General features: G+C 36.8%; 1 protein-coding gene across 1 annotated transcript in view; it reads right to left on the reverse strand.

The window, feature by feature from the left end:
- Positions 1–24,264, reverse strand: part of PRKD1 (protein kinase D1) — a 332,705-nt gene that overhangs the window by 75,607 nt on the left and 232,834 nt on the right. Inside the window, exons 3-4 of the mRNA XM_004282149.4 lie at positions 7,246–7,377; positions 5,741–5,901 (exon numbers count right to left, since the gene is read on the reverse strand). Of these exons, the coding sequence (XP_004282197.2) occupies positions 5,741–5,901; positions 7,246–7,377 (293 nt within the window). The remainder of the gene's footprint in view (positions 1–5,740; positions 5,902–7,245; positions 7,378–24,264) is intronic.

Consider the following 24,264-nt stretch of genomic DNA (forward strand, 5'->3'; position numbering starts at 1 on the left):
TAAAATTCCACAATAAGAAAACAAACAATCCAATTTACAAATGGGCCAAAAACCTTAACAAACGTCTTACCAAAAAAGATATACAGATGGCAAATAAGCATGTGAAAAGAAGTTTCACATCATATGTCATCAGGGAAATGCAAACTAAAACAATGAGAAACCACTACACACCTATCAGAACACAAAATCCAAAATAACGACAACACCAAATGCTGACAAGGATGTGCAATGACAGGAACTCTCATTCATTGCTATGGGAATGCAAAATGGTGCAGCCACTTTGGAAGACAGTTTGGCAGTTCTGACAAAACATAATCTTATCATATGATCCAGCAATTGCACTCCTTGATACTTACTCAAAAGAGCTGAAAACTTATGTTTACACCAAAACCTATACATGGATGCTTATAGCAGCCTTACTCATAACTGGCAAAACGTGGAAGCTACCAAGATGTCCTTTGTTAGGTGAATGGATAAATGAACTGTGGACATCTTGACACTGGAATGTTATTCCACTCTAAAATGAAATGAGCCATCAAGCCATGAAAAGACATGGAGGAAACCTAAGTATGTCCTACTAAGTAAAAGAAGCCAAACTGGAAAGGGTACGTACTGTATGATTCCAACTATATGACATTCTGAAAAAGGCAAAACTATAGAGACAGTAAAAAAAATCAGTAGTTGGTAGGGGTTGGCTGGAGGGGAGGAGGGAAGAATAGGTGAAGCTAAGAGGACTTTTAGAGCAGTGAAAATATTCTGCATGATACCATAATGATGAATACATGTCATTATGCATTTGTCCAGATCCACAGAATGTACAACACCATGAGTGAACCCTAAAGCAAACCATGGACTTTGGTTGGTTATGATGTGACTGGGTGATTATGATGTGTATGTCAACGTATGTTCACCAGTGTTAGCAAAAGTACCACTCTGGTGAGTGATGGTGATAATGGGGGAGGTTATGCATGTGTGGGTGGCAAGGGGTATATGGGAAATCTCTGTGCCTGCCTTGCAGTTTTGCTGTGAACCCAGAACTGCTTTAAAAAAGTGAAGTCTAAAAAATTTTTAGAAATTCTGGTACGTACTTTTAAAAATTAAAAATTAAAAAAAATTCTGGTACATATCTTTCCATGCACGTCTATACACATTTCTGGTGAATATATACCTAGGAGTAAAACTGCTGAGTCTCATGATATGCATATGTTCAGCTTTAGAAGACAACTGCCAACCAGATTTCCAAAGTTGCTGAACCAATTTATATTCCTAGTAGTAGTGTATGTGAGTTCTAGTTGCTCAATATCTTCACCAATACTTGTTACTGTCAGTTTTTTTTCCCCAACATTAGACATTCTGGTGTACAGATATCTCATTGTAGATTTAAATTTAGACTCTGATAAATAACGATGTAAAATACATTTTCATGTTTATTGGCTGTCTTCTTTTGTAAAGTGCCATTCAAGTACTTTGCCTGTATCTTAAATAAGGTTGTCTGTCTTTTCAACTTTTATAGATGTTCTTTATACATTTGGATATGACTCTTTTACAAGATATATATACATATTATATACATTGAAAATATCTTTTCCCATTCTGTGACTTGCTTTTCCACCCTTTTAATGGTATATTTTGCTGAAAATAATTTGTTAATTTTAATGATGCCCAATTTACCAATTTTTTTCTTTTGTCATCAGTGATTTGAGTCCTATTGAAAAAGGTTTTCGTGACCCAAGTTACTGTAGATACTCTTGTATGTTATCTCCTAGAAGCTCCTAATCTACCTAGGATTTATTTTGTATATGGTATAAGGTAAGGTCAAGATTCATGTTTTCCATATAGATATCCCATTGGTTCCAGAAATATTTGTTGAAAAAACCCATCCTTTTCTCACAGCAGTGGTACTGTTGTCATAACTTAGTTGGCCTGTATATGCGCATAGTTTCTGGACTCCTTCTATTCTGTTTCATTGGTTTATTTTCTGTTCTGGTGTAATACCACATTGTCTTAACTACAGCTTTATGATATGTTTGGAAATTCTCCAGCTTTGTTCTACATCAGGGGTTCTCAAACTCAGCACTACTGACATTTTGAGCCAGCTACTTCTTTGTTTGGGGGCTGTCCTGTACATTGACCTCTCTGTGATTTCCTTATTTCTGAGACATTTGTCCCTCAAATCCTGGTTGCCTTGGTTGCTCCCAGGTACCTTTAAATATTGTTTTGTTATGTTCTGTTATACTGTATTCAGCTTTTATAATTGTCCCTTACAGGAGAGTGGTCTGATACAAGCTTCTTCATAGCTAGGAGCAGAAGTTCTGGAACAGATTATTAACTTTTTTGCCTAAGACTAAGCCTTGTATAACATGATTTCAAATGGTTTTAACTTTTCCCAAACACCACAAGAACATCTGCAAATTTTTAAAAAGATGAGATGATTTTTAAAAAGATCTAGATGATAAACAGAGATATTATAGGATCATTTAATCTTGACTTCTCCTATGCAATTGTCTAAAAGTTTATAAAACTGATATAATCTTAATAAGTATACATAATGAAACAACATATTAGTGTGTCCTCCTTAAGTACCTACTGAGTTTTTCTTGTTTCCTTCTAACATAGGTGATGATGTACAAAAAGATATACACCCTTGCCGAGCTCTTATGCCATAAATTGCCTACATTTTGGATTTTCTCAAAAAAGGACTGCATCATGGTTGGAATAATGGATACAGTTTAGTGCTGAAGTTGATGACAGACAAAGCTTGTCATAAGATCTATGCTGTTATACTTTTTTTTTCTATGTTAGCAGCAGTAGAGAAATCCAAGACTCAATTTATTTGCCAGAAATGGGTAAATTAATAGAATTACCAGTATTTTAATCATATGTGAAATGGTGATTTTCCAGTCAAAATAGGCAATCAAGTGTTGAATAGAAAAATCATTTTCTTACATTTGGCAGAAAATCTATACTTATTGCAGACTTGCAACATGGGTGGTCTAATGGCATTACTTAGCAATGCCATCTTAATATAGACCATCATCCTTTTCAGAAATGGAAAATATTGTTTATTGTATACGGACTAAAAGGTTTTACTATCATTATCATAATGTTACCTTTGACTAGGCATTCACTATAACCTTTAAACTATAGTTACTGGCCTTTTATGTTTTGCACAGGGATGAAAAGAGACATATTAGCTGCACTCCGAGCATGCAAAGAGAGACATACAGGCACCCCACAGGGGCAAAAAGTGCTATGATGAATGTAAAACGTGCATTTGAGAGCCAATGTGTCATCAACACTATTACCAAAGGCATTTTTCATTTAAAGGTTACCCATAGGGCATTTTATATAAGGTTATGAAAGTTCATAATAACATTTTTCGAAGTATCCTGTGGCCCCAATATTTTCTCACCTCATAAACATATGATTTGATCAAACTTTTGTAAGCATTCTTGGCAGATATAGTTAAAATATGATTTTTAAAATGTATTTTTAAAACATTTTTAAGCATTCTACTACAAAAAAATTCCGTTCAGCAATAAAGTGCTAATGAATTTCAACATCTGATGTACAATATAGCTTGTAATCAAGTAATTCGAATAATTAAATAATTATGTAATTTGATTAAATAAAGCAATTAAAGCAATTAAATAATTTGGTTGAAAAACACAAAAACCTGCTTAAAGACTTTAGTAACCTAAATTAAATTTATATATAAATTATGCATTCACATTTATAAATATGCATGCATATAATAATTTCATTTATAAAGTCTAAATGATACATATGTGATGTTTGGAAGCATATATATATATACACACATGTGTATGTATACATACATATGTGCATATATATATATATTATTAAAAACTGAGATAGGTTTTTTTCTTAATTTTAGTATTCAAATTTCACACAAAATTAATTTAAAATACATCAAGCATATATTAAGAAACACATTAAAACAAATTATATACATGCAACTCTTTCTATTGACTTATGAAGTCTTTGCACAAAAGCCATCATTTTAAAATTACCCTGTATGACTTTGAAGAGATCAAACACTTAGCCTAATATAGAAAATCAAACCACTGATAAATGAAAAAGCACAGTAAAGATCAGCTTAAGTAACACCTCATCTTGGAAGTCTGGTCTGAATTCTCCAGGCAAACAATTAAATATATTCCTATTAATTCTTTTTGAAAAACTGAGTTTTAAAGGAAGAATCTTTAGCATTAATTACCTAGATTCTAATCTAGTCTAATGATGAATAACTTTAGTTTACAGCTTTAGATTACTTATGAGATGTTAACTAACTTTTAAAAATCTTTTCCTGGTGAAACTGAAACCAATACACATTAACTTATAATTTTATTTCTTAAACTTGTTTAAAAATGTCTACTATGTAAACAGTATGACTCTCAGAGATGGTACTTAAAAGCAAGAGTAACTGCTAACTTATAAAATCACTACCTACAAAAATTCAAACGAAATCAAGAAATCTCAGAGTTGGAAAGATAATAGGAGAGTTATTTGAAAAAGTAAATAGATTTTGACTTAAGCACCTTTCAGTAAGAGTATCATTAATTCTAACTAATACAACTGTATAAAATAATATACAACCACACATGCATTCTGAATAGTCACCAAAATATAATATATTCTTCTAGTTACTGGTGGGATTTAGTGCCTGACTTCCCCTAACAGGTTCACTTCATGAAAACACAACAAACTCCCACCCAAAAGTCACAGAAACACAGAGTACAGACTTTTCCTATTTATCAAAATAAGCATTCATTTGAGTTATATGTCTGGCTTATGTTGCAACAAAATTTAAGTGATTTAAAGATCACAATGAAATATTTTCTGAACAACAGAGTAATTAATACAGCTTTTTAGAGATGGCTTCAAAATGCATTGCCCCTCTCCACCCCAGGGATTTATCTAACCTAAATGTTTCATAATTTTTATTTTTCTCTTTAATTGACTTTTGTAATTATTAGATTATAAAGAGTTTTTGTAATATCCACTAGCAGAGGGAGTAAAAATAGGAAACTTAAGCTCACACAATTAGCTTATTTCAGGATAATGTTCTTATTTTAAATAGTGCACATAATTACCACAACTTTTACTTTGTTTTCAATGTTTGGAAAATCAAAATTTAACTTTCTTAAAGAAAAATATTTAAGCCACATCCACAGATATATATTTTAGAGCCAATGGAAATATTTAAAGTATTAAATGCTATTTTTCCCATGACATTTGTCAACCAGTGTCACTTTGACATCAGCATGTATGCCTTTAATGCCAAACAATTAAAGACTTTCATCTTTTCATATGAGCGAAGTTCAGATTTTCTCCCAGAATAAACAGTCAACTATGCCACGAAATACTCTAATCATCATCAGAGAAGAAAATCGTTTATCTCTGGTTTCCAAATTTTGACAAACTCTGTTTTGTCACATTCACGTATTAGTCTGTGCTGCTCTGGCTCCATGACCATGATGAAACCTCACAGATTTTAAAATTGCTCTAAGCTCACAGATAAAAGCAAACTCGAAGCTGTTGGATATTTGTTGAAGCACTGACCAATCTACAGCACAGGCCCTGAAGAAACACAGTCATTGACACCCTGGCTGTGTCCTCTCTCCCAGGACGCTGTCTTGGATTGATTACCACTGTTACCACATCGTCCTACAGATTTCTCATGTAAACGGGCAAATGGATAAACAGGAGGCCATACCAGAAGGGGCTCATCGGGGGCACTGGTGGAAAGCTCGGCAGATGCTGTGCGGACAGTGCTGAGCCCAGTAAGGGAAACATTTGAGAGCCTTCTCCGCCTCACGCCACTGCAATTGTTGGGGATTTTAAATGCACATCTCTTGTGGTAATTCAGCCCACATCCTGGAAGGAGAAAGTAAAAATTACTTTTGTTCAACTATAAATTAAAAGCTACTTTAGTATAAGTTGTAAATTATGAATTTTTAGAAACAGTGCTGCTTCCATTTTTCTTGCGGCTGTTTGAAAATTTAAATTTTCTTTTGAGCTTCTCCTGATTTATTTTCCCAATTTGTCAATAAGCTGGGTTTTGACATCTGATTTTATTGGATGAGCCCAGCAACTACCCTGGTTATCATTTAAAAAAATGTTTTCTAACATAAGGGACTTGCGCTTTGAGGGATCTAGCAATAAAACTCCAGTGAGACGACCTATTTTTAGCTGCCTCAAGTTCTATTGCAAGGGAAAATTAATCATAACGCTTCACAACTTTTGACTTGCACTGATTTGAATCATGGCTCCACAACTTGTTTGTCTACATTGCCTTGGAAAAATTACTTCACCTCAGTTTTCCTGTCTGTAAAATGAGGATAATAACTACCTTGCAGAATTGTTGAGAAAATATGTAAAATACTACGCATGCTAGTTTCTACATGGTAGATAATTAGGAAAAAGCACCATTTTCCTCTCAATATTTCTACTGTTCATAGTTCTATCATGTAGTTTTACTGTTCAGAATTTCCCCATGTGTCACATAGCAGGCCAGGCAAATTTTCATAAAACTACACTTTAGGCAGACTTTCTTTCAGATCACTGTCTCTTAACTTCTCTTCTTACAGACAGAAATTCAGAAATTATGGTTATTTTATTTATGGATTTCATCACAAAAGCTTGGGGTTTTTGGTCAAAGTTCAAACAGCTCTATCCCTCCCCGCCCCATCCTTCATCAAAAAAGAGCAAGGTATGATTTGGTCCGTTTTTAAGATTATATCATGGTATCCTATAAACCTGAATTATGCACTTCAAGGATTTCTGTCCATGGAGGATGATAAAACTATGATCTTGGTGTAGAAACTGGGTACACGTTCCAGCCTGCCACTCAACAGCTGAGTGACCTTGGATGGTTTGATTAACCTCCTGAATCTCAGCTCCTTTCAGCAAACATTTATTGAATGCCTACTATTCCAAGTTCTGGCTTAAGATGCAAATTATATGTTTAGCCTGTTAGCAAAATAAACAACACCTTATGGGAGAGAAACATATCCACATGATATAGGGGAAAAGATAGGAGAATCTGGTTTCCCAGATCAGGGCTAACATGTTGAAGATAGGAAATGAACCGAACAGAATCCATGCAGTACCCAGATCCCTGGAAGGTATCTGAAGGAAAGAAGGCATTGCAGAAGAGGGCACGACATAAGTAGCTAACTCCAGCATGCGTTCCACTTGGCTGGGGAAGGAATACCTTACCTTCACATTTAAGGCCTTGACGCACCAGCCCCCATAGCATTTCTCCACAGTGATCACAGAAAGCTGGAGCTCTGTACGAATGAACAAAGAGAGTGTGGGGGCGAATCTGAAAGTCTTCAAAGGTGGCGGAAGCTGTGAAAATAATAACATTGAAAACTAAGTTGAATAAATACGCTCATCTGTAGATAATTAGTATGCAAGATACTTAACATGCAAGTATGGGTATAACTGGGCAAAGTCAGGAAAGATAAGATGCAACACTGCTTGACTTTTAGCCATTCCACTCCATTCTTCTCAACCACAGCTTTGTAAGTGGTGGCAAAGGAACCTCTTTCTTGTCTTCCTGCTTATCAAGGTCTCAGGCCACTTCAAAAATAGCCAAAACGCTAGAACAAAGAATGAATGAAAGAATAACTCAATTCAATCTATAAATGCGGGATGTTGCTTTAAAACACTTTGCTTTTTCTCTTACCTAAATGAGCCAGAGAGGTATTCAGAAATATTAATGGAAAGGAAACACTTGATGAATGGAATTTAGACAGATCAGAAGACAGTGTACTTGAATATGACCTTGAAGAAGTACATTAGAAGGGTGGGGCCCAACTGGAAGAAATCTGGGCAGCCTCTTTTGGGGATATACAGTTGTTTGAACTCAGGCAATATAACCAAGCATTTAAACCCTGACCTAAAAATAACAAGCAGTCTCTTCATCAATATGCCAAACAGAGGGATTTAATACACACACTGGTGAATTTCAGCCCACTCTGATAAATATATTTTAGCAAATCATATTCATGCTATAGGGTACTTTTTGTTATACTTATTGTTATTTATCCCATATGGTATTCGTACAGAGTATTGAAATTCATTATGTTTTAAAAATTATACTTTTCCACATGATATTTTTATTATGTTATAAAAATAGTTCACGGTTTTTTGGTATTGCTTAAATCAAGAAATAGAAAGGTACAAATAAATGAAAGTGAAAGACCACCCTTTTCCCCAAATTCTAGTGTGTAGGGCTATATCTTTCTGGATCTATTTACACATATAGCCCGATATTAAGGCTGCCCGTAATAGTCCAGGGAGTGCTGACCTACGAGTGAGAAGAGCTGGATGAGGCTTTGCCATTACCTTACTGACAACTCACTTAATCATCACGAGCCTCAGTTTCCCATACATAAAAAGAGAAGGTCTGACCAATGGTGACTTCTCCTAGCCCTTAAAGTGTAAACTTCCATTAACTTATAATAGAACCATATGCACTTGATTTCGTAAGGTTTTATGCAAAGAGAATTTGGGGGAAAATTTAGGCCTTAAATACATCCTTCTATTCTGCCTTCCCTTCTCTTCCTCCTGTTTGTCTTCTTGCCTTACTTTTTCAACACACAGTTGTTAAACACCTTTTCAATATTGTCAATGGCACCATTCCAGGGACAGAGATGTAAAGATAAGTAAGACATCTTTACAGAGCCTACCAGACCAGCAGAAAGGCAGATAAAAACAAACAAACAAACTCCACAATAACTATAAAATAACTTCTAAGGTTCAAAGAAGCTACAAAATTTGGCCTAAGTTACTAAACAGAACTAAGACTACAACCCACAAGTGTTTTGTCCCCAATCCACTGTCCTTTTCATCATACCAGTGTTACATCTTACCTTTCCTAACTCTGCCCAAAGAGTTATATCCAACAGCCCCATAGTGAGGGAAATAAACATCTGCAGTTTTCCTGATGCTGTCCTGGATAGCAGGTATGGGCTAACGAATCACCTGTGGAGTATACTTATGAAGTGCTTACCTTGGTAAGTATGCAAGGTGTGACAGAGTGAACGCTGAAACTGTAGGCAATTCATCTCTGCTAGATAGGTGTCCAAAATTATGAGGACAACTTTGAGGGTATCACATCCCTCAGGGCAAGTGACAACAGAACATGCAGGAAAGTGAATCACTTCAACCAGAAAGGATATTACTGATAGTTCACAGACGTATATCTGGACCATAAAAAGAGATTAAAATTTTTAATGGGTCAGTTTTCCCTTGAATAAAAGTACTTTATTCCAAATTAATATGCTTTACTATTGGAAATCATCCATCACTTATTAAAGGTACTAGTTTTACTCAGTGGAAAGATAATGCGAATAATAATAAGGTTAAGATTTATTGAGCTATTACTGTATACCAGACACTACACTAAGAGATTAAAGTGTGGGAAGAAGGAGCTAATCAAAGAAGTGCAGCCAAGTAAGTTGCTCTAGCATTGCCTACAAGGAGTTCTGATTAGTGTCAAGGTTCCTTACAAAAAGGATTTCAATTGAAATAAGATTGGGAAATTGTATTATTATGTTTCTCACTTCAAGTTTCACAATATTACAGTCAATGCTTATTCTAAGTAAATCAGTAAAAAAGTATGGTTTGGGTTCCAATCAACTACTTTTATAATTTGGTCAAAGTGTCTAATTTTGTAAATGCTAAATCTTCTTTAAAATTGGTCTCTCACAGTCATGGACAAATTTGTTTTTAAAACATCAAAGAAAATAATTAAAGAAAATACTTTGTGCCAACCATGAACTCCTAACTTCTCCCTTGCCTCTCCCCCCATCTCCCACCCCTGCCAAATGTCACCCTAACAATGGTGACAATACCATGATAGCAATTAGTTGAATAATTAAGGTAGTTTTCAAAATAAGGAATGTTAGAATTTGACAATACTAATACCTAGATGTGTTCAGATATTTTTTGAATTAATCAGAAAGAATATAAATAATTAAAAAGAAGATTTTCAATGACCCCCCCCATCCAGTTTATGTCAGGTACGTTTGTTTTTTCACTTTCTGAAGGGGATTAACATTCATAAGCAGTTAGCACCCTTGACTTATGTTTAAATGCCATTTTCTAAAGTTCAATTTTAATATTCTCCTGTTAATTTTAGAATAATTAAATACATTTTTTAAAATAAAACTACCAAGTGTGGTGAGGTTTCACATGCATTTGAAATCAAAGCACAACATCCATTCATTATGAATTTACGTGTTTCTGCACCCTGGGGGAAATCAGCATTAGCTGAGTGTATGCATGCCATCTTGCCTAATCACAAAATTGCACTTCAGAGATAATCACTTAGCACAGGAAAACAAAGTGAATGCTGTAATTCCATTTCACTTAAGGTTTGGAAGCAAAATGGACAGATAAGAATAGAAATACTAAAGTGTCTAGAGATTCCAAGAGAGAACAATGTGCTATCTGTCAGTATGTCATAATCAATCAGGTGACCTAAATTAAAACCATATGACAGGGCTACAAACTAAACACAATGGGCCCCTTATACTGGTACCTGTGTATCTTTGATTTGCTTTGTTCAGTCTATTGTTATACTCCACGGTGCAGGAGAGGAGAAAATAACATGCTTTCCTAAAACAGGTAATTGAGCCAAAAACTCTAAGATAATCAGTACTTCTTTTAAGGTTCATGATAAATTGTTGCACAAAATGGAATAAACTGGTTAGCAGTACAGAAGAAATCAGGCTTCCAAAGCAAAATAAATAATCTCTGGAGGTCAAAAATATTTGCATAATAAAATCAAATAATGTCCTATCTTCCAAGAGTTTTAGTAATTTATTTTTACCGGTAATTTTGGCAATTTGGGAGAAGTGTTAACTCTTTCTGGCATTGCCAAGTTGGAACAGGTATAAGAAGAAGAAAAGCTTAACACATTTCAAGTATCATCTCATTCAATTTTTCACAAGGACTCTATGAAGTAGATACTATTGTCCCCACTTTATAGATGAGAAAACTGTCTCAGAAAAATTAAGGAGCTGCCCTAGGTAACACAGGATCTTGATTCAGACAGCCTGACAGCTGAACCATAAAAATTCTCTCAGCGACTCTGAATCTACTCATCATATTCTCTGACCATCAAAATTCTGTCGATTATAAAGCTGCATCTTTATTTTATGAATTACTAGCAAAGACTTAAAAAACACTGCAATTAACTACAACACACCACTATTGTAAGGTGCATCCTTATCTCAGAGATGCAAAAATTACTGAGGAAAAAAAGTCCATGAAATAATGTATAAAATGAAATTAATTCAGTTCATAGTCAAAAATTCTTTTAACATGCTTTCTGCATATACTCCATTTTTTGAAATCCTTCTCCCTCCAAACAAATTGGAGTTAGTAACAATAACTGGTTTTAAAATGTTTACAAAAATCAAAGGTAATGATAACTAACACCCAATTCGAGTTTTGTGTCTACATGATAACCAGTGTCATTCAATTGATAAGTCTGGCCCAAAGCAAAACATTATGAAGCTTTTAAAAATTAAGATTTGTTGTAGATAAATTTGTTTTTTTCTTAACCTCTGGAATATTGAAAATAGCATCTGAATATCACTCTCCGCACATAAATACAAATACTCATCAGTTTTAAGGTATTCTGTGGATAAGAAACCATATTCACTTTAACATCCTATCATTCATCCATACACACACATAATAGATACACATAAGTAATCCTCTGTTCCGTGAGAGCTTTCATTAGTGGAATGATAACTATTCACAAATCAGTTTACTGTATTCGTAAATATCTCAAATTATTAGAAATATTTTTTATATTGAGTCCCAAACTCTACTCTGTAATTTCTATTTGGAGGTGATAGTTCTAAAAGCAAGCATTTAAATTAAGACATTTTTGTGTGTTTCTTAAATCAGCTCATGTAAGTCAAGCAGGCCTAATACCTTCAAGCATATAGTTGATTAATATTATGTTTTACTCATATATCTAGAACCTACTATATAGTAATGTATATGTATTGTAATATAGTATATATTAGAAATAGAAAAATAACAAGGAATAGTATCTGTTGTTGAGGGTTCAAAGTCAAAATGAGGATGAGATACCCATAAATAATCATAATACAAGATGCAGGGATGGAAACACAAAAGAAAGGGCAACTAAGACTGCCTGGGTCTATCAGGGAAAGCTTCAGCAAGGAGGGATCACTGAACAGAATCTTGAAGGATGAAAAGTGTTTTGAAAAGCAAAGAATAGGATAAAGGAAAGAGGAAACATTTTGTATAGCCTGATTTTATTTAATTATAGAAAATTTGTAAGACTACTTACAAATTTCTTTATAATTATAATTTTGTAGGCTCTTGATTGTTGGTGCACTGTCAGGACAGTTAGCAAGAGTGACTCCAACAAATTGTCCATGACACAGGTAACTGAGAAATTACAATAGATCATTTACACACTATTGTGGCCCAGATATCTGTGCCTGTAAAATTACGTCTGCAGATGTGTGCCTGCCTCGCCCCCATTCCACTACCTAATACCTACACCCTGAAGTTGGTCATTTCTTTTTGCTTCTCCATTGATCTCAGTCTCTCCAAGCCACTGTTGTACCAGATACTCCCTTCACGCAAGCACTGTTCAAATTAATCACACGGTTCACATTTTTGTTATACGTGGAGATGTCTAGAGTCGGGAAAGTCCCATAGCTCTTCAGAAACAAGAGCATTAAACAAATTCTTGTTGAGACACTTACAAAAACATCTTTTAGATAACTGGAGAAAAAAAGACAGAAATTTCAATTTTTCACTCACATATGACCAGAAAAACATTAGTGAGGAGCAATGATGGGAACTTGGGAGGCTGTGAATATATCATCCCAAAGATTACAGCAGCCAAGAGAAGAAACATAAAATGTATTTAGATATGCTGATCAGGCAGTTCATAAAGTTCTTGGAAAATATTTTATAAGTATATGGCCAGACTCTTAAAAAGAAGATGTGGCACATATATACAATGGAATATTACTCAGACATAAAAAGAAACGAAATTGAGTTATTTGTAGTGAGGTGGATGGACCTAGGGTCTGTCATACAGAGTGAAGTAAGTCAGAAAGAGAAAGACAAATACCGTAGGCTAACACATATATATGGAATCTAAAAAAAAAAAAAGTTCTGAAGAACCTAGGGACAGGACAGGAATAAAGACACAGATGTAGAGAATGGACTTGAGGACACGGGGAGTGGGAAGGGTAAGCTGGGACGAAGTGAGAGAGTGGCATGGACACATATACACTACCAAATGTAAAATAGCTAGTGAGAAGCAGCCGCATAGCACAGGGAGATCAGCTTGGTGCTTTGTGACCACCTAGAGGGGTGGGATAGGGAGGGTGGGAGGGAGATGCAAGAGGGAGGAGATATGGGGATATATGTATATGTATAGCTGATTCACTTTGTTATACAGCAGAAACTAACACACCATTGTAAAGCAATTATACTCCAATAAAGATGTTTAAAAAAAAAAAAAAAGGCTCCAAGAGGAATAAAAAGGTCTCACAAGCCAGAGTGACAGCACAATAACAAGTTACCCTAATTAGGGAGAAGAGGGGGTAGTACCTAGAGAAACTGATGTAACTGCCCAGGGAACTCTGTTAGGCTTATACTCAGAAAGAGAATGCAGCTACAGAAGGAGCAGCAGAGTCAGAGAAACAGCAAATAGTGGCCTGGCCAGTGAGAACCACCTTAAGAAGGCTAACAGGAGGAGAAAGCTGAAGCTTTTAAAAAGCTGGAAAGAACAAAAGGCCGTTTAGCTGTGTGTCATATGTGGCAAGAATGAGGACGAGATAGGCCTGCACCATGGAAAAAAGAGTTTAATGCTAACAAAGTAGAAAAAGCTAAACTATTCAACTGTAGTTTTGCTTCTACCTTTTCTAGAAGAGGAGTATCTATATTCAAACTAAATAAATAAATAAAGGGAAGAAGAAATATCAAATATACTCAAGAAGGAAACAAAGTCTAGGGTAGATGAACAAAGATTATCTAATCTGATCTGTTCTCAATAGGCCCAGGTGAGTTATATAAATTTATTTTTAATCTTATGAAAACATCTACCACAATATTCTAACAGACTCTTGTTGGGCTTGTGGAATTATGCCAAAGGCCTTCTGTAAGAAAAATAGAAGATACTCTGATAAGAGTGGAAGAGTTTAAAAGGAGAGTTAATGAAGAAATTTAGCCCTAGTCATATCAAAATATTCTATAAAACTATGATTTTTTTTTTTTTTTTTTTTTTTGCAGTACGTGGGCCTCTCACTGTTGTGGCTTCTCCCGTTGTGGAGCACACCCATGGCTCACGGGCCCAGCCGCTCTGCGGCATGTGGCATCTTCCCGGACCAGAGCACGAACCCGTGTCCCCTGCATTGGCAGGCGGACTCTCAACCGCTGTGCCACCAGGGAAGCCCAAAACTATGATATTTAAAAGTAAGTGGTGGGGGGCTTCCCTGGTGGCGCAGCGGTTGAGAATCTGCCTGCTAATGCAGGGGACATGGGTTCGAGCCCTGGTCTGGGAGGATCCCACATTCCGTGGAGCAACTGGGCCCATGAGCCACAACTACTGAGCCTGAGTGTCTGGAGCCTGTGCTCCGCAACAAGAGAGGCCGCAATAGTGAGAGGCCCATGCACCGCGATGAAGAGTGGCTCCTGCTTGCCACAATTAGAGAAAGCCCTCACACAGAAATGAAGATGCAACACAGCAAAAATAAAATAAATAAATTAAAAAAAAAAAAAGTAAGTGGTGGGACTTCCCTGGTGGTGCACTGGTTAAGAATCCCCCTGCCAATGCGGGGGACACAGGTTCGAGCCCAGGTCCGGGAAGATCCCACATGCCGCAGACCAACTAAGCCTGTGCGCCACAACTACTGAGCCTGTGCTCTAGAGCCCGCGAGCCACAACTACTGAGCCCGCACACCACAACTACTGAAGCCTGCACACCTAGAGCCTGTGCTCTGCAACAAGAGAAGCCATGGCAATGAGAAGCCCGCACACCGCAACTAAGAGCAGCCCCCGCTGGCCCCAACTAGAGAAAGCCCGCGCGCAGCAACGAAGATCCAACGCAGCCAAAAATAAATACAAATAAATTTATATAAAAAAAGTAAGTGGTGGTTGTGTAAGACAAAAGAGATCAATAGGATAGAGCTGATAACATAGAAATCTACTCTATGTATGAATTTTAAATATGATAGAATAGATATCATAAATCAATGCAGCAGGGAAACAATTTAACAAATGATTAACAATTAGTAACATTTAGCTACTTGGGGGGAACACAATTTAGAAGCTTATCTCCTATGTTATACAAATATATAAATATATATATATATATATGTATATAAAATACCTGATGAGTAAAAAGTTAAAATAACAAACCATGGAAAAACTAGAAGGAAACAGAAGTGAGTGCTTATCAAATCTCTGGAGGAAAAAAAGACTTTAGAAAGTAAAAGAAATTCATAAATCTTCAAAGTGATGGAAAATCAAATGGGAAAGATTTATCAGCATGATCACGTAGCAGGCACTACTGACTGATGTGCCTTAAGAGTCATGTAATATTCTCTTTTATTTAGTATAGGTTTATTTATAATAATTATATGTGCTAGGTCACAGAATTATGTTCAATAGTTTCAAGCATTTATAATATAATCACAAACATTCAAGGAGAGATCCCTACGCTTGTTAAATGTCAGGCATGCAGGTGACAAGGCCTATGTTCTAGTATGAAAATTAAGGAAGTTCACAAGTATTCATTCATTCCTTCTCAGAAGGAAACAGATCCTTATTTGCCTTCTTTTATTTTTAACCAGAGGCAAGCAGCAGGACAGTAGGAGTTATGATGGCAGGGCTAAAAATTCTGCACAAGAAGTTTAGGATCTGTTCATGAACCTGGAGAGTTACGGTTAACACCTGAGCAATCAATCCTTTGTTTCCCTCTCAGGCAACTGAGCTCTGTAGCTGCTGCAGAATAACTGTTACAGTAGTAGCAATGTCTTCTGCCAGGAAGGCTACTAGGATGAAACAGATACAAAATGGAACTCTATGTAACTAAAGGAAGAGAGCTGTAAGACGAGTTATTATATCCGTCCACCTCCATATTAAGAAGTTGCCAAAGACCCTCATATTAACACTCCCCTCAACATACTTTTTGATCCAGTCATTACTGATATATGCCTCCCTGCCCTTCACACAAACCTTCCCTTCTGCTTCCCATCCCACAACTCAGCTCAGTATCACCTGTTCTGGGAAGCCTTCAGTGATAAGCCCACCCCCACCTGACATTAACTGCCCTCTTCTACGTTCTGATAAGCTCCTGGGCACACTCGCATCATAAAATGTATCACGCTATACTGACGCCCTTTACCCCTTTACGCAATCACGCCTGACATTAGCAGATTGCTGAAGGATAGAGAGTACACCTTCTCTGAGTTTACGCACACATTAAGCAATCAATTAATGTCCATGGTTGAATAAATGAAGCAATGTCTTTAAAACTGATATTGCTAGCCTGCAGTTCTAAGGTTCTACATTTTAAGTCCTAATAATCTGTAAATATAGTATTTCAAGTTCAAAAGCAAAGCCCAAAGCCCATCAGACTCATAACGTGGATCACAATTTGCACATTTTAAAAAGTAACTAGCAATGTCCTTGACACTTCCAGAGATGTCTTTGCTAGTGTGTCATTACTCTATAGGCAGAGTGGTGCAGGCAGTGGTGATAAGCACGGACTTAGTGTCAGAGCATATCTGGGCTCTGATCCCAGTCACAGCAAATGGGCGACCTTGGATGTGTTACTTCCCCTCTCTGAACCTCAGTGTCCCTCTCTCTCAAACTGGCTTAGTGAAGCTCACCTTGTTAGGCAGGCTGTGAGGAGGACACAAGGTGATTAGCACAGTCCTTGGCATACTGGTAGTAGTTATCACAGGGATTTCTTAGCATAATAATTAACAGTATGGGCTTTGTAATCAGAAAGATCTGGGTTTGAATCCCAATTATTATTTGTTATTTGTAATTATTATTATTGTCATCATCATCAATACTAATAGAGGGAAGTACTGCTTTTACATCCATCATCAATCACAGCACATAAAAAAATTAAGGCCTTTAAAAACTACTATTATTCGTTTCCTCTACCACCTCATAAAGAATATGTTTCCACTCCAGAGGAAATGGCTTTTCTTTCCACTGTTCTGGTTAATGCTAATTAAATGGTGCTAAGTCCATAGGACTGTGTCTAGTCCCTTCTCTAAAATGAAACAATTAACAGTTGGGAATTGCAGAGGGGAAAGAAGGATCACTATATCCTGATGTGACTGAATGAAAAATGCCACAGCTGGAAAGAGATTTGAGAGCATCTCGGGTCAAGAAAGAACATAAATGGTTGCCCCATGTGTCCAACATAGAGGAAAAAGAAAATTAAGTAAAAATGTCATGGAGTCAAATTCTAGCTAATGAGTGCAGGCTCTGCAGGCACCCGGAATAGGGGAAAGAAAGGTCAAGCCTGTTTCTTAGAAAGCTCCATCACATACAGGAGACTTTATGCCTTTAAAAGGATAATGACCTCATTTGCATGAGGAATACCAGCATACAAACTGCCCTTTAGACTACTTACAAAAGGCTGGTAGACAAAGGTTAGGTACAGTATTATAATGAAATGTTCTTATAGGCAGCGGGGTTTCTGGCAACAAATAGCATCACTGTTGTCAAATATCTTTGCATATAGAGACAACATGCTGAGGTCCTATATGCTTTGCTTCAAGTTTCTTTAAGTCTCACTGTACTTTTCTTAAAAACAGATGCTTACTCTTGATTCATAAACAAACAAACAAAAACCTTAAAAGCTGTGAAATTTGCTGGATATTCCCACTCCCAAAGAAGCAACAGTTCAATGGTGGCTGAATTCAACTCAATGCCTGCTGACCAGGCACCTGCTGTGAACAGGAATAGTTCTGGCTGCTGCTCAAGGGTGCCCAGAGGAGGGAATTTACTGCTAAGGGACTCCTTGTATTCTTGTAAGAAGAATCAGGCTGACTGACTCAGTTGGTCTGCTCTGATTTATCAGAATAAAAGAGCTTTATTAATTGAAAATCTGCTTTTATGCTTTTCAGTCACACTTACTGAGTAAATATTTTACTCAAAGTAAAATCTATGCTTTGTGTAACCAATACCATAATTGAAATATGGAACAATTTTTTTCAACCGTTCCCAAATTCCCCTGGGCCCCTTTGGAGACAAACTCTTTCCCACCCCCATTCCCTGGCAACCACTGATTTATTTTCTGTCCCTTTTCCAAAATGTCATATAAATGTGGTCTTTTGAGTGTAGCCTCTAACAGCATAATGCATTTGAAATTCATCCTTGTGTGCTGAGTCAAATTCCATTTGGCTGGTATGCTACAGTCTGCTTATCCACTCACCAGTTGAATCTTTTGAAAAGGGCATCAGTTTATCCATTCATCTGGGCATTAGGGCCAAGGGTCATGCTGGGTTTGAGGGCAGTAGGGATCTAGGGTGCAGAGCCCAGGCTCCAGTAGGGAGAAAGAGGTGGAAAGAAATAATTTATGATCTGAACACGTCATTCGCAGCATGGGAACTTTATTGCTGAAAACAATTATCTTTTTACAACAGGGGACAGCATATAACTTTTAGAGTGAGATAAAGTGGCTTCATTGCTGTTTCCACCTACCACTTTTAGGCCGCAAGATCTCTCTGTATCTCATTTCCCTCATCTTTGAAATGGGTATAATTATTAACTCAAAGAATAGTTGCATAATCATTTCATTGAGAAAATATTTTGAAATCACAGCATTGTAACTGGCACTACACTGTGGTAGTGCACAAAATATGGTAAAACACACTAGACATTTTCTCAAATATGCATATGTAGACTTAATCTTATGTTTTTGCATTATTTGCAAAAATTAACTCAAAATGACCTAAATATAAAGCCTAACTATAAAAACTCTAGAAGAGAACCTCAGAGAAAATGTTTATAAGCTTGGTTTAAGCAAAGATGTCTTAGATACAATGCCAAAAATATACCTCATTTTTAAAAATCAATAGGCCCAGGATTGGTTCAAGATGGCAGAATAGAAGGACATGCACTCACTCCCTCTTGCAAGAGCACTGGAATCACAACTAACTGCTGAACAATCATTGACAGGAAGACAATGGAACTCACCAAAAAAGATACTCCACATCGAAAGACAAAGGAGAAGACGCAATGAGATGGTAGGAGGGCACAATCACTATAAAATCAAATCCCATAACCACTGGGTGGGTGACTCACAAACTGGAGAACAATTATACCACAAAAGTCCACCCACTGCAGTGAAGGTTCTGAGCCCCATGTAAGGCTTCCTAAACTGGGGGTCCGGCAATGGGAGGAGGAATTCCCAGAGAATCAGACTTTGAAGGCTAGCGGGATTTGATTGCAGGACTTCAACAGGACTGGGGGAAACAGAGATTCCACTCTTGGAGGGCACACACAAAGTAGTGTGTGCATTGGGACCCAGGGGAAGGAGCAGTGACCACAAAGGAGACTGAACCAGGCCTACCTGCTAGTGTTGGAGGGTCTCCAACCCTCCACAGCGGGGGGGTGGCTGTGGCTCACCACAGGGACAAGGACACTAGCAAGAGGAGTTCTGGGAAGTACTCGTTCGCATGAGTCCTCCCAGAGTCCGCCATTAGCCCCACCAAAGAGCCTGTAGCCTCCAGTGCTGGGTTGCCTCAGGACAAACAACCAACAGGGAGGGAACTCGGGCCCTTCCATCAGCAGACAAGTGGATTAAAGTTGTACTGAGCTCTGCTCACCAGAGCAATACCCAGCTCTACCCACCACCAGTTCCTCCCATCAGAAAGCTTGCAGAAGCCTCTTAGATAGCCTCATCCACCAGAGGGCAGACAGCAAAAGCAAGAAGAACTACAATCCTGCAGCCTGTGGAATGAAAACCACATTCACAGAAAGATAGACAAGATGGAAAGGCAGAGGACTATGTACCAGGTGAACGAACAAGATAAAACCCCAGAAAAACAATTAAATGAAGTAGAGGTAAGCAACCTTCCAGAAAAAGAATTCAGAATAATGATAGTGAAGATGATCCAGGACCTCGGAAAAAGAATGGAGGTAAAGATCAAGAAGATATAAGAAATGTTTAACAAAGACCTAGAAGAATTAAAGAATGAACACCTGGAAGAACTAAAGAACAAACAAACAGAGATGAACAATACAATAACTGAAATGAAAAACAAACTAGAAGGAATCAATAGCAGAATAACTGAGGCAGAAGAACGGATAAGTGACCTGGAGGACAGAATGGTGGAATTCACTGCTTCAGAACAGAATAAAGAAGAAAGAATGAAAAGAAATGAAGACAGCCTAAGAGACTTCTGGAACAACATTAAATGCACCAACATTCACATTATAGGGGTTCTGGAAGGAGAAGAGAGAGAGATAGTACCCGAGAAAATATCTGAAGTGATTATAGTCGAAAACTTCCCTAACATGGGAAAGGAAACAGCCACCCAAGTCCAGAAGCACAGAGAGTCCCAGGCAGGATAAACCCAAGGAGAAACACATTGAGACACATAGTAATCAAGTTGACAAAAATTAAAGACAAAGAAAAATTATTAAAAGCAACAAGGGAAAAACAACAAATAACATAAAAGGGAACTCCCAAAAGGTTAACAGCTGATTTCTCAGCAGAAACTCTAAAACTCTATTTAAAGTGATGAAAGGGAAGAACCTATAAACAAGATTACTCTACCTGGCAAGGATCTCATATAGATTTGATGGAGAAATCAAAAGCTTTACAGACAATCAAAACCTAAGAGAATTCAGCACCACCAAACCAGCTCTACAACACATGCTAAAGGAACTTCTTGAAGTGGGAAACATGGGAGAAGAAAAGGACCTACAAAAACAAACCCAAAACAATTAAGAAAATGGTAATAGGAACATACATATAGATAATTACCTTAAATCTGAATGGATTAAATGCTCCAACCAAAAGAAACAGGTTTGCTGAATGGATACAAAAACGAGACCCATATATATGTTGTCTACAAGAGACCCACTTCACCTAGGGCCACATACAGACTGAAAGTGAGGGGATGGAAAAAGATATTCCATGCAAATGGAAATCAAAAGAAAGCTGGAGTGGCAATACTCATATCAGATAAAATAGACTTTAAAATAAAGAATGTTACAAGAGACAACGAAGGACACTACATAATGATCAAGGGATCAATCCAAGAAGAAGATAAAACAATTATAAATATATATGCACCCAACATAGGAGCACTACAATATGTAAGGCAACTGCTAACAGCTATAAAAGAGGAAATCGAGAGTAACACAATAATAGTGGGGGACTTTAACACCTCACTTACACCAATGGACAGATCATCCAAATAGAAAATTAATAAGGAAACACAAGCTTTAAATGACACAACAGACCAGATAGATTTAACTGATGATTATAGGACATTTCACTGAAAAACAGCAGATTACACTATCTTCTCAAGTGCACACAGAACATTTTCCAGGATAGATCACATCTTGGGTCACAAATAAAGCCTTGGCAAATTTAAGAAAATTGAAATCATATCAAGCATCTTTTCCAACCACAACACAATGAGATTAGAAATAAATTACAGGGGGAAAAAAAGGAAAAAACAGAAACACATGGAAGCTAAACAATACGATACTAAATAACCAAGAGATCACTGAAGATATCAAAGAGGAAATCAAAAAATACCTAGAGACAAATGACAATGAAAACATGATGATCCAAAAGCTATGGGATGCACCAAAAGCAATTCTAAGAGGGAAGTCTATAGCAATACAAGCCTTCCTCAAGAAACAATAAAAATCTCAAACAATCTACCTTACACCTAAAGGAAATAGAGAAAGGCCAACAAACGAAACCCAAAGTTAGTAGAAGGAAAGAAATCATAAACATCAAAGCAGAAATAAATGAAATAGAAACAATAGCAAAGATCAATAAAACTAAAAGCTGGTTCTTTTACAAGATAAACAAAAGGATAAAACTTTAGCCAGACTTACCAAGAAAAAGAGGAAGAGGACTCAAATCAAAAAACTTAGAAATGAAAAAGGAGAAGTTACAACAGACACCACAGAAATACAAAGGATCACAAGCGACTACTACAAGGAACTCTATGACAAAAAAATGGATAATCTGGAAGAAATGGACAAATTCTTAGAAAGGTATAACCTTCCAAGACTGAACCAGGAAGAAATAGAAAATATGAGCAGATCAATCACAAGAAATGAAATTGAAGCTGTGATTAAAAATCTTCCAAAAAACAGAAGTCCAGGACCAGATGGTTTCACAGGTGAATTCTACCAAACACTTAGAGAAGAGCTAACACCCATCCTTCTCAAACTCTTCCAAAAAACTGCAGAGGAAGGAACACACCCAAACTCATTCTATGAGGCCACCATCACCCTGATACCAAAACCAGACAAAGACACTATAAAAAAAGAAAATTACAGACCATTACCACTGATGAGTATAGATGCAAAAATCCCCAACAGAATACTAGCAAACAGAGTCCAACAACACATTAAAAGGATCACACACCATGATCAAGTGGGATTTATCCCAGGGAGGCAAGGATTCTTCAATATACATAAATCAATCAATGTCACATACCATATTAACCAATTGAAGTATAAAAACCATATGATCATCTCATTAGGTACAGAAAAAGTTTTTGAAAAATTCAACACCCATTTATGATAAAAACTCGCCAGAAAGTGGGCACAGAGGGAACATAATAAAGGCCACATATGAGAAACCCACAACGAACATCCATCTCAATGGTGAAAAACTGAAAGCATTTCCTCTAAAATCACAAGCAAGACAAGGATGTCCACTCTCATCACTCTCATTCAACATAGTTTTGGAAGTCTTAGCCACAGCAATCAGAGAAGAAAAAGAAATAAAAGGAATCCAAATTGGAAAAGAAGAAGTAAAGCTGTCACTGTTTGCAGATGACATGATACTATACATAGATAATCTTAAAGATGCCACCAGAAAACTACAAGAGCTAATCAATGAATTTGGTAAAGTTGCAGGATACAAAATTAATGCACAGAAATCTCTTGCATTCCTATACACTAATGATGAAAAATCTGAAAGAGGAATTAAGGAAACACTCCCATTTACCACTGTAACAGAAAGAATAAAATACCTAGGAATAAACCTACCTAGGGACACAAAAGACCTGTATGAAGAAAACTATAAGACACTGATGAAAGAAATTAAAGATGATACCAACAGATGGAGAGATATACCATGTTCTTGGATTGGAAGAATCAACACTGTGAAAATGAGTATACTACCCAAAGCAATCTACAGATTCAATGCAATCCTTATCAAATTACCAACGGCATTTTTTATGGAGCTAGAACAAAAAATCTTAAAATTTGTATGGAGACACAAAAGACCCTGAATAGCCAGAGCAATCGTGAGGGAAAAAAACAGAGCTGGAGGAATGAGACTCTCCGACTTCAGATTATACTACAAAGCTACAGTAATCAAGAGAACATGGTACTGGCACAGAAACAGAAATATAGAACAATGGAACAGGGTGAAAGCCCAGAGGTAAACCTACTCACCTATGGTCACCTTATCTATGACAAAGGAGGCAAGGATATACAATGGAGAAAAGACAGTCTGTTCAATAAATTGTGCTGGGAAAACTGGACAGCTACATGTAAAAGAATGAAATTAGAACACTCCTTAACGTGATACACAAAAATGAAGTCAAAATGGAATAAAGACCTAAATGTAAGACTGGACACTATAAAACTCCTAGAGGAAAACATACGAAGAACACTCTTTGACATAAATCGCAGCAAGGTCCTTTTTGACCCATGTCCTAGAGTAATGGAAATAAAAACAAAAATAAACAATGGGACCTAATGAAACTTAAAAGCTTTTGCACAGCAACGGAAACTATAAACAAGACAAAAAGACAACCCTCAGAATGGGAGAAAATATTTGCAAATGAATCAACGGACAAATCTCGAAATCTCGAAAATATATAAACAGCTCATGCAGCTCAATATTAAAAAAACAAACAACCCAATCAAAAAATGGGCAGAAGACCTAAATAGACATTTCTCCAAAGAAGACATACAGATGGCCAA

The sequence above is a fragment of the Orcinus orca genome, chromosome 2 (assembly GCF_937001465.1).
Source record: "Orcinus orca chromosome 2, mOrcOrc1.1, whole genome shotgun sequence".
NCBI classification, from domain to species: domain Eukaryota; kingdom Metazoa; phylum Chordata; class Mammalia; order Artiodactyla; family Delphinidae; genus Orcinus; species Orcinus orca.